Genomic DNA, 17,464 nt, shown 5'->3' with positions numbered 1-17,464 from the left:
TGTGTTTGCACATGTATGTATGAGTAATTTGGTGTGTATGAGAACGGATCATTAATGACTGTGCACCACTTGTGATTTTTGCAAATGCAAAGGCTTTTATCAGCGAGCAACTGCACAATCACTGTGTGTTACCTAACTCAGCAATAGACAGTAACATTTTTTTTAAAAGTGGATGATCTTCAAGATTATTACTTTAAATTACAGATGCGTCTAAAAACTTCCAATTAACACTAGGAAGCACCAAAGATCACTTTCAGATTTCTTCTACTTTGTGGGGACAGAAACTTGGAATTCTAATAACTCTTTCCCGACCTTATCTTTGAAAAAATGGCTTTGAGGAAGTATTTGTTGCATTTCAGGCTGATCAGTAATTCCACACACAAGCACCTCCACACTCAGATACATGATCTCCAGGCCTCAAAAGCTGGCAGGTCAGTGATATTATACATTAGCCGGAACTAAATGACCCCTCAGCAAATCAAAAGTAGTGACGCTCTGGGACCAAAGGGATTCATCAAGTTGCTCACACTTCAACAGATTGGATGCTCGCTGGCTGCCAGAGGGGTCTGAACCTGTGGCCTCCTGCTGACAGTCTCCCTGGTTACTCTGCCACCCTGCTGACACTGATCAGGTGGAGGGAAAGCTCCAAACTCTCTTGAAGAATAACCCAGTAGAGAAGCACAGGACTCAGAAATTCACTCCACTTCAAAGCCCTATTTGTAGAGAATTTTCCTAAAAGTCGCTAAAATATGGTTTGTATTTTGCAGTATTTTTTTCCCCAGGTAAAATAACAAAAACCTGACACAAACGTCATGTTCTAAACTCTTTAAAAATACCCTACGTCTGTTTGTGGAGACGGTAAACAAATGAACTAACAGTGATCCCTGAACCTTGACAATCACACCCAGGCGACACCCAGACTACTTTTCCTTCAGTCCAATCAGTAACCCTCCAGAGGGTAAGGGACGTGCGGCCAGAGAGATGTGTGTATTCCTTCAACAGATTAAGGGCATTCCCCTCCTTGCTGACTCGGGAAGGAGGGCTTAAACATGATCGCATCTGTCTTAGATGACGACGACCCACATTCTGGCAGACAGGACGCACGGCGCAAACAAATCAAGAAAATATCTCACATTTTAGCGAGCACACAGACACAGAGAAAGCAGACAGAGTAAAGAAAAACACAGAATGGCTCAGTGCCCAACTTCTCTGAGGGTTTCTACAGAAACAGGCAATCACTGGAAAGCAGCAGAGGCAGGAAATTCCACCAACTTGATTCATCGATCAGAAAACAAGTCATGACACACCAAACTTTAGAGGACTTGCAGTGAAGCACAGCACCAACACAGTCCTGCTGTAACTGTTTGTGTTCCTGCAGGGGGGTTTTTTTTAATGCTCATTTCTAAATCCACTCGAACAGCACAGATAATGGAAAGCAACTGTCAAGCAAAGAGAGGCAGAAATATGATTTTGCTGCATGTCATTCCCAGTCTTTCTCCCCCTTTTGTGCGATATCTGTCCTGTCAAATAAAAGGCAAAAAAGCCCCAAAAAATCTTTAAAAACATAAAAAGGATTTGTTTCCATTTAACTTCTACGACAAAATTAGAAACAATAAAATCACAGAGATAAAATAGCATTCATCTATGATTTAATACTAGGGCCGTAACGGTACGTGTATTTGTGTCGAACCATTCGGTACGCGACTATCAGTTCGGCACGACCCTGTAGCGAATTACTGGGCGCAGGATATTATTTTATTTTATTTTATTTTGTTTTATTTTAATTCCGTTTTGCGAGCCGAACCATTTAAAATATCTAGTTCCCCGATGGACATAATTGAGTGACACTGCAGAACAGCGGTCGGGTATGTACTTGGAAACACATCTAACATGCTAACGCATCTAAAGCGACACCACCCGAGTTTGAACGTTAACCGGCACAACTAGAAAAAGCAATCTGGTGCAAACTACGATATCGTCGTCGTTTAAAAAGAAAGAGCGTTTCCCTGACCATTCTGATCGCGCTAAATAACCAACGCCATTGTAGTGTTGTTTAAGCTGCACTTTAGATACTGAAGCATGTTTTGTTTACTGCACTTTAACAAAGTGGGAAAGCTAAGTAAGTTCCTAGTAAAACTGAATCTGAGCAGGCTTTAAAGCTGACCAGCTGCACTATACTTTTTATTTTATTTGAGTAAAATTGTTTAAGCAGAAATGTATATTTATATTTTTAATTCAAAAAATGTGTTAAAAAAACAGCAGGATTTTATTTTTCACTTTTATATTTCTATTTTCATTCAAACAATGTGAAAAAGCAGGATTTTGTATATATTTGTTTCATTCAAAAGTTGTATAAAAAGAGTTAACTGCTGTGGTGGTATGTTTTAATAAGGTTACCAATAAGTAAAAGATATTTAATAGTTGCCTATTTTTTTCATTACTGTACCGAAAAAAAAAACGAACCGTGACTTGTGTACTGAGGTACGTACCGAACTGAGATTTTTGTGTACCGTGTACACCCGTATTTAATACCCAGATTAATAGCACCAGACTCAACTGAATTAACCACTGTCAGATGTAGAGATTTGTGCAATACATTACAGCAAAGGCAGAAGGAATTTTAATGCTTGGATCTGCCTGATTCAGCATCTAAATCGGAAAAAGAAAGATCCCATAATATAGTAATTCTGTAGACTGTCTCCATTGATTAAGCTCTATAATGTACAGATGAAGGTTTTATTTATGTGCGTTCAAATGTAGAGGACATTTTGTGCACGCAGAAGATAATGGTGAAGATTATAACCTTTTGTTTTCTCTCTTTTTTTAGCGCTGGTGGTGGGGGCATAGCTAACCACCTCCGCAGGGGAAAACCCCACAAGGTGTTGTATGGTTTGAAGTTTATGCAAATTTCCAACACCTATTTGTTTCGATTTGTGGGTTTTTTTTGTCTGTGTTTTGTTTTTTAAGCTGTAGCTATTGATTCTGGAGAGTTGTTGCTTTTCACTTCTTTGGGATTTTTCTAAATGTCAAAGACTTTTTTGCGTACATCAGCAAATCACCACATTTCCTCAAAGCCATTTGGTGCTCTGTCACACGGCCTCAGTGATACACGTTATGACTGTTCACGAAAGGTAACACTTCCAACACACTGACCACAAAGCCAAAGATAAATTTAGCCGCCACATGGTGCACTGTGCACTAATTAAGTTAATAATCAGAGCGGCAGTACTTTTGTGATTGCAGGTAAACACACAAATCAGGCACAATAGTAAAAACAACAATAGTCCCATAGTAATTATTTCTTTGTTTCCTTTAACCTGAATGACACTTTGTCCAAGGAGAGCAGAGGGGGCAGCAGCCTGAGCCTTTCTAGCCGCTAGACACCGCACTTCCCGTTTCCTGATAGAGTGGTTGCCAAATATAACAAACACAATCCTCTGTTTATGAACTACAGTGAGTCAGTTCTGTTGGGGCTATTAATGCCCACTCCTGACTTATCCGAACACAGTTTGCTCACCAATCTTTATGTGAACGTAGCTGAGATTGCACTGGCTGGAAAGAAATAACCTGCTGCCATCACATAAAGACACACACTGCCTTCATGCAACCAATTTCTGGTCCAGTTGTTGAGCAAGGTTAGACTGGTGCGTTGGCCATCAAATTTATGACATAGGGACAGACATGCACTCAGAGGAACTTTGAAGCATAGTGCTCATGGCCATCACGTTATTTATTAGACAAGGATGAGTTCAGAAAGAATCCTGTTGGAGTTATCCAAGGATATGATACTCTATTCTGAGTAATGGAAATCTACACCAAGAAATGCCCTCCAGCTAGCTTGGCCAAGCATCCGCAGCCATCATATGATGTGCAATGAGGCATTTGTCAGTGCATATGTTTGTCTGTGCAGAGTGCACGATATGTGGGTGTAATGTGTACACATTTTATACAGCAGATGCGTGTGTGGAAACAATACACTATTTAAGTAAATCTAAGTGTAAGTGTTCGGAAGTGGCAACACTGGCTGCATTACAAGAGCAAATTATACTGAATTTCCGAAGAACGCTAAGCGATATGCTGCTGACAGTAAATGACGCTGGCAGAACAGGAACAGTTAGAGATGGGTTTTTCTTGTTTTGATCTGACAGAGGGATGAAATTGTGCAAAACAAGAGGTTTAGTCTACATTACAACTGTTTTTAATGTGGGTTTTGAAAATCAGCACACATGATTACACGTGACCACTTATTATCAAGTGATCAAGTTGATGAGCTATCATCATGACAAGTGAGCAAATTTCATCTGCTTAAGAACTTCGGATGTGGTTAAAAGCTATAGAAAAAAATATCGTGTGTGTGTGTACCTTGAGCTAAGAAGAATAAAACTAATCTCGTCAAGGTCAAAAATGAACTCTTAAATTAGAAATATATGACATTCAACTAATGTCCTGCACACCATATGGACCAAATCATGTACATTCAACCTGGTGTGAGTCTGCTGTGTACTGTAGCTGTCCTGGGAATCATGAGGAAAAGATATTTTAAGTTAATGGACAATTGCTTTGTAATACTACAAACCCCAGCCTCAGAATTTAACTAATACGAAGCAACACTTCCTGAAAGTGTTGCAAAAATTGTAGGGCCATCAGCATCATATTGAAAGCATCTCTTTTTCTTTGCTGTCCTTTGTGCTGCTTTCCAAAATTTGCAGTGATTAAAAAGACCAGCTTTGTCCTGCAAAAAGAGGTCTAATCCATCATGTGGCCAGTTAAACAGACCTTGGATATGTTCACGACACCTAACACCCGCGTAAACATACCAGCAGCCACCTAAACAGCCTTAAAAAAGAAACAGCTTGGCTGCTAAAGAGGCGTAGACCTCCTTTGGCTCTCTGCACTACAGTGACCTCAACTGAAGCCTACATCAAAGCCTCTGTACAGTAGGGGGAAAGCGACCGAGGCAGACAGACACAAGAGGAGTGATGAGACAGAGTGAGTGAAAGAGCATCTTGTCGGGAAACGTGTCTTGGCTGATGATCAGAGCTGACATGTCCGCTGTCAGGCTGTTCAGGCCGCATGTATAAAGCCTCTTTAAGAAAGACTACTGCTAAGTTTGATCATTCGGTTGCACAATGACGACCGAGTTACAGACGCTGCCTTTGAAAATCTGACTTTGCACAAGCCTTTGGGGACCATCAAATGATTCCAGCTCAGTTTGAAACAATTCAGCAGGCTTCACAGTCAGATTTCCTCACTGCAGGATATACATTAATAGCATTATAGTGCTGCTCCACGCAGAGTAATGCAAGGCATAACAGCACATTTCCACACGCTCAACAACATGTAGCATGGATGTTTGTGTCCAGGGTCCGGAATTAACACCCGCCAAGCGCCAAATGCGGATGGATTTTCCGCTCGACTAGTAAATCTTGGAAGGCTATCCGCCGCACTGACGGGTAAATATTTGAACCAAAATAGTCATGTAATAAAAAAACTATGCTGAGAGTCTCTACCGCAAAACAAGTTATATTCGGACACTGTTTGTGTCCAGCATGAACGTCTCAGGCCTGTCCATCTGATCCTGAGAGCAAAATGTAACCTGAGTGTGAGTGACAGGCAAAAAAAGGGAGAAAGTGGTAATTAAACAGGAAGATGGCAGGAAAGGCAAACAGCAATGTATGTAGCCTTGCATACAGCAAAGGTTATCAGTAAGCCTATTAAGCAACAGGAACTCAAACAAACAATGAGGATTGAGGCTGGCATAATCTTAGAGATTACAAATCCAGGGAATTGAGTCAACAGAGTCTGACCTAGTTTGGCGTCAGTTTGTTTTACTTGCCCGTTGTTAAGTGACTATTGAGGACACTTATAATGGGACTTGAAATTCCATGCATGCATCTTAGATAATGTATATGCATGGCATGGTAAAAGAATCTTATGAGACTTGATGTAAAATAATGGACATTCAAAGGACTGCCTTTGTGTCACAATACAGTAAATACATGCAGAATCACATAGAAGGGCACTGGGAGACCTCTGCTAAGGCCAAAAGTCCGATCTCACAATGCTAAGGAAAGTGAAAAACAATTTGTGTATCTGCCCTGTGACTGGGATCCTCTCCAAAATGTAACGGATTCTTCCTTGGCCCATGTTGCACCCTTCCATAGAGTTTAATAAAAACCAGGCCAGAAGTTTTTCTGTAATCCTGCTGAGAAACAAACAAACCCAACCAAAAAACTAACCTCTTTGGTAGAGTTAATGATCAAACTGATTTAGTGCAATACTCTGTGTTCCACTGCTATTCATGACATCAGCATTTGTGCCAGTTTGGCGAAATGATGGTGATACGATCATGGTTATGCAATAGTTTTAAATTATCCGCCAGACCTCACATGTCGTCAGTAAATCCATCTAATTCAGTTAACTCATTTTGGGATAGGGTGTTGACATCAGTAAGTTACCCACAAAACTCTATTATACAGTAGCAATGCTTGGTAAAACAACAATCAACTGTCAGCTACAGTTACAACAGGCATCAACATGATGAAAAAATTCAGCCGTTATGAAGTAAGCTGGGCAGACAACCACTGACACCATGATTTGAATTTATCTTAGGGGCATTTATAATAGCAACCCATCACCTAACGCATCATCATAATCACCATCATTAAGTTGCCCATTCTGATTTATGGTAAACGCCCGAGTATTGCTGAGATGCCTCACCAGAAATCATGTTTACATTTGAGCTGCACCTATTAGCCCCTTGGACAGGCCTTATACTTTGTTCAGAGGCTTCTGTATTGAAGGTAAGGCCAGATGAGACTTACACTGTGACCACACTCTATGAGCTGTCATGTTGTTCCAATTATGGTAAACCTTTCATTTTGCAATAAAATGACACACAAATATCCTCCAAATATGTTGTTTACCAAGTCTAAATTTAGAGCACATTTTACGGTATAGGACACTGCACGCAGAGCACGGCTGCAGAGCACGTTAAGGCCTCTTTGTTGTGTTAATGCTAACGTTAAAGTAGCTCATGTGCTGGAGTGCTTACATCAGCACTGGGTTAGGCTTGGAAATAAAAGTTGTCTTTCGCACCAGAAGGACATCAAACAGCAGACAGATCTTAATAACAGTGTCAAAACTGCCACGTTAATGAGATATATGCTGAAAAGTTACTGAAGTATGAGGTCCACTGAACTGCCACAGCTTTATGAAGCATCAGCACACCCCAGTCTAGCAAAACACAATACTGTTTTATGATGCATTAGCAAAAATATGCATTTGGCACTCAACACGAACTCAAAAACTTCTGACAAAAGCACAATATTCGTGTCTAAAAAAAGAGATGAGTGAGGTGAGTGCCTCCTTTGACATCAGGACTCTGCAGCACACTTCTAACATAAGAGTGTGTGTGTGTGTGTTTGCATGACGTCTGCGTGTGTACAGCTTTTGCGTGCCTATGTGAAATATGGAGAGCTCTGAGGGGCCTATCAGGGGTGATTAGGTGAGAAGACGAAAGCAGCTGAGTGACAGTTTAAGCAGAGAGAGGCAGCAGCAGAATACAAGAGCAGATCTGTACACGTGGCCTTACAGCATCCCTGTGTACACACACACACACACACACACACATGCACACAGACACACACACACACACACACACACACACACACACAGACACAGTCTGTCTTGCTCTGGCGCACGCAGACACATGCAGCTCAGCAACAGGGAAGAGTTTACATCAACTTTTAAAGCCTTTTTTAGTATGCGTCAGCATGACTCACACATATTGAGAAGAAAGATTAACAGGCGTAATATATCAGAGAGCAATCTGCTGCGTGCAAATAAATGTGATGCAGCAGACAAAAGAATAAAATGAAGAACGAGTTAAAAAAAAAATCTAGTCAATGGAAAGAGCATTATGCAGTATATCAAAAACAATAAATCTTAAACAATGTTTCAAGGGCCTCGTTTCACCCATGAAGCAACAACATTTGTCCATTTGATTATCAGTTACATAACGAGAGCCTTAAGCCAAGCAACGTGAATGAGCCAAATTGTGTTCCAACTGCGCTGAAAATTTCCACAGAACGGCTAGGTGGGCTCCATGATATACAGTTCAGTACACGGAGTTGGTTGCTATACTAACTCATATGGTAACCAGGCAGCCAGTCATTTTCCTGATTTTATTCCTACTTTTGAGACATATTCAGCATCGTATGTATGCATGAAATAATGCAACAGCACTGCAGCAGGATATTACTCTGTCAGCTTATACAGTACATTTAATATAGCGGTGTATTATAATGTTATAGATTGCGTTATATTGTAATACCCACTTTGACACAACAGTACTGTGTCTACAGGAAGCCTTACAGTCTGCATGTGAAACATAGACACACATTTAGTTTCAGGCAGAGCTGGAATAAGTAATCAATTATTCATCTGAAAGAAAATTAATCTGTAATCATTCGTCCTGTTTCAGGTAAAATAAAAAATAAAAAAAAACGTACTTTTTGTATCATAATATTCATTCAATTTATTTTGAAATCACTCTTCTGTGTTGTGCAAAACTGCATCAAAATAATTTTCGGGAATCTAAAAATTTGATCATTTGAGATATCAGGATATTTAATCATTGCCAAACGATGTTTGTTGGTCCATCAGTAAGTCGGTTTGTTTTCATCATTTGTTTTTTATGCTAACTTGTTTATGGGGGTTTATCCACGGCACTGTTTAGATCTTGCAGAGTGTCTGTGCCCTGCACCACAGAAACTCAGTGTGAAAACACATGCCATGCTGGTGCATAAACATACCAGGAAGTAGCTCGGGTACTGTAGCACTGTGGCACAGATTCTTGGCATTACAAGACAGGGTTTTAAAAAACAACACTGTTTGTTGTTGGAATGAATTAACAAGTGACAAAACACCTGTTGCCACATCAGCCTGAGCAGAAGCACACACACACACACACACACACACACACACACACACAGATAAAGGACTTCATGAAGTGGCTGGCAGTTATTTTTAAGGATGCCATCTTTGTGTTTCTACACAACTCTGTCATCAGTGTTTATGGGAGCAATCAAGTCCACCGCTGTTTATTATATGTATAGAGACGACTTAAAAACAAACAGCTTGCACTTATGAACCGTGAGAAATAGAGTTCTCCACAGTTTAAACAGGTTAACAACACAACAGCCCAGGAGCATATCAGTGCAACAGCAAGGAGATTAACACAAGCTGACACCCATGTTCATCTTTGACTTGTTTACAAAGCAGCCGGAGCCAAACACCTCAATGGCTCTTTCAGGACAGTACTGCCTCACATTATTACCCCTCGTTAATCAGACTCATCTTGTGATCTGCCCATTCAAGCCTAGTCACAAAGACGCTCATAAAACAGCAAGTAAATCTCTCTCTTTCAAAGTTCCACTCGCAGCCAGTTCATTTATCAGATGGGAGCCGACGGGAGGCGTGAGACACCTCTCACCGTGCTGCACCTTACATGACTTTCTCACAGAATTAATTTCCCTCACATAAACCACGACCACACTGTATCCTCAGAAATGCACATTATCACATTTTCTCGATGAATCATTTCCTGTTGGAATGACACATTTACGTAACTCTGTGATATCTTTATGAGAAGCGTCGTGTTGCGGCACTGTTTCGGAAAAGTACCAGGGGGCAGATCGTGGTGAAATTAGGCTGAGTTACTTTGTGTGAGAACAGTTTCACAATTGTGCCAAAATAAATGTTGATTTTCAAAATCTGATTCAGAGCAAGCACGAAAAAAGAAACTGCTCTGGGTTATATAAATCACCAAAGTTGTAACACTCCCATCTCTTCAGGGTGACTATCCCCAAATCTAACTTTCTTATTCAACAGGATTTCTTTTTCACCCCTACCTCATCGTATCCTGGCAACAAATTCACCACCTTTCCTTACATCTACTTCTTCTGACAATGCTCACGTAAAAAAAAGAGAATGTAATCCTACATTTCTTTCGTCATGGCGTTCCTAAAATGTGATGTGATGTGGATAAATTGGAGGAATGTGTGTCCTGCTGCGTCTGCCTATTGAAGGTGATAAGTGCCAGATGCCCTCCACCCCAGGGGTGCCAGGAATTCTCTCTCTCTCTCACACACACACACACACACACACACACACACACACACAAAAAAGTCACAGACAAACATGCAACACCTGAGCAATCTGTTTTATAGCTTGTTTCTTTTCTTCAAGAATCACACCGGAAGACTGAAGCCTAAATGCTGTGAAATGCACCGACTGCATTCATTTCCCAAATACACACTCAAAAGTGTCCTGCAGGGAACTGGAGTGCCCTGGTACATCACTGAGCTTGATTTGATTTCAGGCGCATCAATAGAGATCAGATACTTCTGTGGTTGCAGGAGCCAAAGTGCAGAAAGATTTTTTTCTTCCGGAGAGAAAGTAACCTGCCTTTTTCCTCGGCTGTCAGGTCCTGCTTTTGACTGCCATATTTTTCAATTAAATGCCTGTTCGTAGAATTTTTTCCTGCTAAAATTTACTCTCATGATTTAAGGTTCAACGCATGTCGCATCAGAAGCCAAATTTAATGTGTTTGACCTTTAGGGTCATACTGCTAACAGCTTCTGTTCTGAGTATCTGACTGGTTTTTTTTACAACAAAACAACAGGCCACTAAGGGTACTCCAAGAAACTCAGCTAAGACTGCTGCACAGCATGAATAATCAACACCTCTTTGGTTCTTGCGCTGAATTTTAACATGTCTTAACATTTTAAAAGCCCGACCTCAGAGAACACTCATACAAATTCATGCACACCATGAAAGAAAGCATACACCAAATCAGCCACAGAGACAAAAGTAAACAGCAAGATAAAATCATCCAGTGAGACCTACCTGGAGAAGCTGACAGAAAAAGTCGCCAAGGCTGCGGCGGAGGGGATTCCATCATCAGCCCTCTGTAACCCCGATGACTCTCCAAACCTGTTCCCCCTGGCCCAGCTCTCTCCACCCAGAGGCATGTTTGAGAACATACCAAAAGGCTTCTGGTCTTGTAGGCCCACTGTGGAGGATGGGTTGGCTCTGTAGTGGTAGCTAGGTCCTGCACCGACGCCCATAGGCGAGGACATGGCGCCTCCTCCATGGAGAGAACTCATGCTGCTCTGGAGGCACTGCGACTGGCAGAAACCATCGCCGTCCCGCTTCTCCTGTTTGACCACACCAGGAGTGCGGATGTGGATGAAAGAGTCGTCGGGATCCTTCTCCTCCTTGATCATGACGCTGGAGAGCAGTGACGCAGGCTGCTGCTGATGGTGAAGCTGATGTTGCTGGTGTTGTAGAAGGTGGTGCTGCTGGTGCTGATGGTGTATGGGGTGGTGCTGCTGGTCTGTGCCATTCACACTGGTACAATTTACTCCATTACCCACAAGAGGCTTTGTTTCCTTTAGCAAGCCGCTGACAGGACCACCGCCGCCGCCAGTGCTACTGTGTAGGATGTTATCCAGATGTGCCACTTCTGAATCCAACTCAAAATCACTGATTTCTGGCAGAGAATTAGGAAGGTCCAAGTCCTGCCAAATCCCGGTATCCTCGAGTAGACGGCCGCTGTTGCCACCCAAATCACACAGACCAGCGACTGTGTGTCCACTGTAAGTTTCCAAGTCTTTATCCAGAGAAAAACTTCCCTCCTGCTTGATGTGCTGCTGAAAAAGATCGGGCAGAGGGAGGTTACCCTGGACGGAGGAGACCGAGGTGCTGATGACAGAGGTGGATGTCCGGTCAAGATCAGAAATACTCTCTTTTAACAGCGGCAAGTTGTCCTCCATGTTGAATACACCAATATCCTGGTGCTGTTTCTGCATTCTGATGATTTTACCCTCCTCCATGTCTGAGCCCTCACACAGGAGATGATGCTGAGGGGACTCAAAGAGGCCTCCAAGGTCCCCCTGGTCTTTGGTTCCACCCCGTCCATTTGGGGCCACTGTGGGCAGGGGCAGAGACCCTGGGACGCTCAGGTGTGCTGCAGACTGGAGCAGTGAACCCGCTGCGTCACCCATTTCTCTACCTACTCCAGGTCCCGTCTCCCCAAATGTCAGGCTGTCGTCTCGATTACCGTTGCGCTTCAGTCCACCCTGATCCATTTCTTTGTCCTGACAAGACGGTGAGCGTGAGTCAAAGAGCGCACAACACACACAGGGTGAGAGAAAGAGGAGACAAAGTTAGGCCATAAAAACAGAACTGGTGCTGGAGATAAGACGATATATACCAGTAAAAACATAAAAATCTTCTTTCATGGTGAGATCTGCGTTAAAAACATGTTATGACACAGTTTTAAAGCACTGATGGTGCAAGGCTCATGTCTCCTATCATGCACAGCCGTCACCATTCTCCAAATTTATCTTTATCTTATTTTTCAAGAATTGACTGCAGCCATAGCAAACAGGCCATCTCTGCCTCTCACACCGACACTGGAGCAATATGGCAGAGGCTCAAATGGCACAAACAATGCTGAGCAAAACCAGTACAGTGTGTATGTGTGTGTGTGTGTGTGGGGGGGGGGGGGTGAGAAGGAGACCACAGCCATTACATAATATAGCTAACCGACTATAATATTCATGTTATTTCTTTGAACTGCGCCCTCCACTCAACTCAAGCGTCAAGAGTTGGGAAAACATGCCCAGGCATAACTTGTGTTACATGCAGTGCCACTGACAGTCCCACATACAGCCGAGCATGTGTGCAACAACACACATCTGTCGAAAGAGATTAACCCACTGTGGGCCTCCGGGCATTTTGCAGCAGTCGCCAATAACTGTCAATCCCCATTTGCAAGAGAGCGCGAGTTAACAATGCAGTCCAAACTCCATTTATAACATTTAAAACTTAAATAAAAGTAATAATAAAAATGAAATGGCTGCAAGTAAAAATCATGTGACAACAGCCTGCGTCAAAGCCAAGCTCTGCGTGCACGTAGGGGAGGGGGCACTTATTTAACTGTTTTTCATTAACAAAGATAGAAAACAACAAAGTAGAAAAGAACTAACCAGGCGAGCTGTCACTTGCGGCAATTAGTCTGTTTCAAAGTCAGTGCCTCGGACTGAATATCACTAAAACAGGGCCTGCGCCGCTCACAGCATTCAACTTCATCTGCTATTTTTAAGTCACATAAAAATGCTTGAAATTACGCATGGCTGAGCGGTTAAAGACGACTGAATACCTTCCTGTGGATATCTGATCAATGTGATTGGCTCTATTTTATGTGTTTGTTGCCTCAAGCAGCGGTCGTGACATTCTTACTAGCAGGCATGACTCCATAAAGCGCACAGAGGATATATGGTGCCATATGGGCAGCGCGTATTTTGCACATACAGCTCCTGTAAGAGGTTATGTGGGACTCTCTGTTTTGTTTTTTCTTGAGGTGAAATGAGTAAAAATGAGGAGAATTAGCCTATGAAGATTTTTGCTTTGGTTATAGGTTTCACCACTTTCCCCCGCCCACAGGTCAGTATAGACGGCTCTGCACTGTAATCGATACTGCATCAGATATGGGACACAAGCTTCTCTCATTGAATTGCAAGTTTAATGCATTTTAAATAAGGTAATGACACTCCTCAGGATATCAAAGTTTTAAAAAGTTTGACTTGCTATGCTGTACTTTTCCTACCGAGCAGCGCGACACATCATTACAGCATTAGTGCAACCTGTTGGCTGCGATGGGAAATTGCAGCGCTCACACGCCTACAGCCGGACACGCACATAACGCTGCCTTTTCCGTGGAACTTTGTGCACCATTTTCTCTTTCTTACTCACAATAGTAAACCGTTCCCGTGAGCACTGGTGGTGGTATTGTGAGTGGGTCGCACGGTGCGGGGGCTGTCAGTGTCAGTGCGCCTTCCACGCAGCGCCGGCGACGCTCAACGTCGGCCTACCTCGGGGAAACAACCAGCCTCTGCCGATATTTCCCCAGCGAAATAATGACAAGACAAACGGGTGCATTGTGAAGCGGACCGTACCTGTGGTGAAAGAAGGATGCGCTCCGCCAGTTAGGTCATCTCCCGTGCGTCCAAGTTGGAGGAAAAAAATGTGACAAATAACGCAATGTCCACACAGTCAGGCTCAGGAACAGACCCCCTTCTTTGCAGTAACGCTGCGTGGTGAAATGTCAGCTGGATTTGTTGCCGCCTCTCTCCCCGCACGGCAGGAAAACATCGTCCGCAATAGCAACTAATTCTATAAGTAAAGTCAACAACGTCGCTGACCCGAGACGGAGCTGGAGAGATCCACCGTGTGCGCCGTTTCGCCGATCTGTCGATAACTTTTAACGCACGTCGCCGGTGGCAGGAGGAAAAAAAAAAAAAAGTGATCGATCCGTCACTCGTTTGCGACTTTAGGAAAATTCCGCAATGAATCCACAGTTCTGCGGAGCGCTGTTCTGCTCTTGCGCCATTAAACTCGTGAGTACATTAAAGTTATATAATACAGCCGTGGCGCACTCAACTGCAAACTCAAGCAGGGCAGGGCGGACAGTTAGTGAAGCGGTGTCAAGCTGCATGGAGCGAGTGAAGCACTTCCGGTTTGTTTTTCCAAAATAAAAGCAGTGCTGATGCAACTGTTACGAGCCTACATGATGAAAAATGGAACTTCCTGCAGCTAAAAATATAAGCAAGGGCCACTTTTGCCAAAACAGAGAAGGAAACGTATCCTTTAACTCATTGTGTGGTTCAAAACGAGATATTTTTAAGGCAGATACCTCGACTTCCGGTCAGCTCGTACACACGTGTGAAAGCTTGACATAGCTGTTAGTTTGACACTTGTCGGTGAACGCCCCTTTCCCTACTGAAACTCTGCTGGGGAATCTGTCTCCGTAGGCCACCGCTAACCTCACGGCATAATGCGATTGAGAAAGCAACTATAAGTTGTAATTTAAATGTTCTGCTACAGCCTCTCTGTAACCACCAAACCGAGCTGGGTTAGTAGCCCTACAAATCCCCTTATAGCTCTGAGTTGACAAAGTTCATGTTCCTTTCGGTGAGCCTTTGTTAGGGTCAAATGAGGTTGTGAGCAAAGAGGAGGGGTCTAGCTTTCCCCAACGCAGAGCATGTAATCACGATTAGGCTGCTAGGAGCCAGGGTTTCATAGGCGTACTCCATTGTTATACCCTCAACAATGAAATGAAGCTCTTTAAAAAGGAAAAAGAAAAGTCCACCTCAGAGATGAACTTCTAAAATGTATCACAATAAAGTTTTTGACAATATGAGATCTTGATGTATGGAAAGGTAAATGGTTAATGTAAAACAGCCATTTGAAAACGGTTTGTTTTGACACCTTGTACTATAATTTCAGTGTCACTCACCTGGAGTTCTTTCCAGGCCAAAAGACATGGCCTAAGCCGAGAAACACGCTGACATTGAGAGACAAGAAGCAAACATGGAGATGTTAAAGAAAGGAGGAAACACAGCTAGTACACTTAAACTATATATCCTGTCAAGGCAAAACAACCTCTGAACAAAACCGCCTTCAGGACTTGGAGATCAAGGGCATTAATCATCCTTGGACTAGATCCTTCTCCGCTCTTAACAAAGCAGAGGTATAAATGGGGAGCTCATATAGGGCACGGTGTTATTCACTGCAGCAGAGAGTGGGGGGTCAAAGGGCAGGCTGACAGCCAGCAGCACTCCTGGAACTTGAAGCCTGTTTTCTAATCTCTTACATGTATCATTTGTGGATTGTTTTCTTGAATGATAATACATTTAAGAGGACATAAAACACAGACAAGCAGCACACCCATAGGTGTAGATGTCTAAATAGAGCATGTGCACTTCCACCCAGTAAAAACATGAATGTGGCAGATGACTCTTTCACCATAAATTGATGCGTAGAAATCCACTAGAGGGCAGGGAATTAAGTCTTTGGTGCTCAAAATTCCCCGGAGGATGACCCCAAACCCTGTGTCATATTTTGATTGTAATCTATTGCTGTCACCCACCTGTGCTCAAGTATCAATCAAGATTGAGTGACACCTCCTACCAAGCTTATAAAAATGTTTTGCTTGTCCCCTGTTCACCCTTTTGCACCCTGACGAAGACCTCAGGGTCGGAAAAAAAAACGGTTGGTTCAAATGCATCATTTCCTGCTCCAGGCATGAGTGTGTGAAGTTCATTTTTTCCTCCCATGTTCTGACCCTTTCTTCAAGAGCACCTGCATTTTTTCTTGAGTTACATATGATAAAGACAGTCCTCAGGCACTCTACTACCTTGCTTTAAAGTAATTTTCTGTTGATCAACCAATGTAATCGACTAATTATTTCAGGGGTATACAATACAAAGACAAATGGCACTTCTTGAAATGAGGCCATGAGAAGTCCAACATTGTTCAGTTATGATCTTTTAGGATAGTTCACAATATCCCAGTACTTTTAATGCATTTAAAGGGCCTGCTTGAGTCCAACACAAACTGACGAGTGACCCTTCAGTGACTGTAACACCACTTTACAATTCTATCTGTCACCTTCACCAGACAAGGTCTTCTTCAGCTGGAAATTCATTTTCCTGACGGCACCTCAGCGGACCAGAACAGGGACTAATTTGGGTTATGTGTTCAGCAGAGTCCACCTAGGGTAAAGAAGAAGAAGAGGGGTGAGGAGAGAAAGTGGACAGTCCAGGCTGTGCAGACAGGCGCAGACGCCCATGCTGTTCCATCTGCAAGAAAAGAAACAAGGATAGGCAGATGCAAAACCAACAGGCCAGAAGAAGGAAAATGGGCGGAGGGGGGAAAGGGGAGGGGGGCAGGTGTGGCCCTCCATGCAAGTCATTCGATTAGAAGGAGCAGAGTGTGTCCTGTGCATGTGGATGTCTCATTAAGAGCTAGCGTGGCTGGAGAGAGGCAGGAGCTCCCCAGGGCCTGAGAAAACCACACTGTTCTCAAAACATCACAGGGAACACTGTGAGTTTTTAATACTGGGTAACAATGGGCGATCCTATTTACCGATAAATAATAATAAAAACCCCGGACGTGTGGTGCTTCATGTGCATGTATGTGCAACTGGGAATTCGTGGAGAAAAGTATGTTACTGTGGTTGTGTAATACACCTCGTTCTGTATGCACAGTAGGTTACGCTCGTTTTAATGAATGTGCTGCTGCAGAGACAACTTCATGTGAATATTCCTTGATTAATGTACACTCACATGATGTGCTGGTGACTAATAGAGGCTGAAGGTTGCGTTTAAAATGTTCTTGACCTTTGACAAAAAAAAACCACAACCCTGATTTTAACTTTTGCCTCAAAACTCACTGGTCCCAAGCAGAGGTACATGTTGTACACACACACGCACACACACACACACACACAGTTGGCTGCCCAGTTGCTTTTATAAGTACCTGATTAAACAACAGGTAAAAGGCATGGCTGAAAGGTCATTCAAATTACAAACAGAGTTTCTCAATCAACCCA

At 42.9% G+C, this 17,464-nt stretch overlaps 1 protein-coding gene across 3 annotated transcripts in view; it reads right to left on the bottom strand.

Annotated features, from left to right (window-relative positions):
• LOC125898453 (glucocorticoid receptor-like) overlaps positions 1-14,539 on the bottom strand; it is an 89,212-nt gene extending 74,673 nt beyond the window's left edge. For 2 of the 3 annotated variants that reach the window (XM_049592248.1, XM_049592250.1), the window contains exons 1-2: positions 14,028-14,539; positions 10,912-12,164 (exon numbers count right to left, since the gene is read on the bottom strand). In XM_049592248.1, coding sequence (XP_049448205.1) covers positions 10,912-12,155 — 1,244 coding nt within the window. In that variant the 5' untranslated portion in view covers positions 12,156-12,164; positions 14,028-14,539. Of the gene's footprint in view, positions 1-10,911; positions 12,165-13,058; positions 13,591-14,027 lie in introns of those variants that run through there. The other variant, XM_049592249.1, reaches the window with a different exon arrangement.
• Between the last annotated feature and the right edge of the window lie 2,925 nt (positions 14,540-17,464).

Source organism: Epinephelus fuscoguttatus, linkage group LG12 (assembly GCF_011397635.1).
Source record: "Epinephelus fuscoguttatus linkage group LG12, E.fuscoguttatus.final_Chr_v1".
Taxonomy (NCBI): domain Eukaryota; kingdom Metazoa; phylum Chordata; class Actinopteri; order Perciformes; family Serranidae; genus Epinephelus; species Epinephelus fuscoguttatus.
Note: the sequence above shows the minus strand (reverse complement) of the source record. Positions and strands in the feature narration are given on the sequence as shown.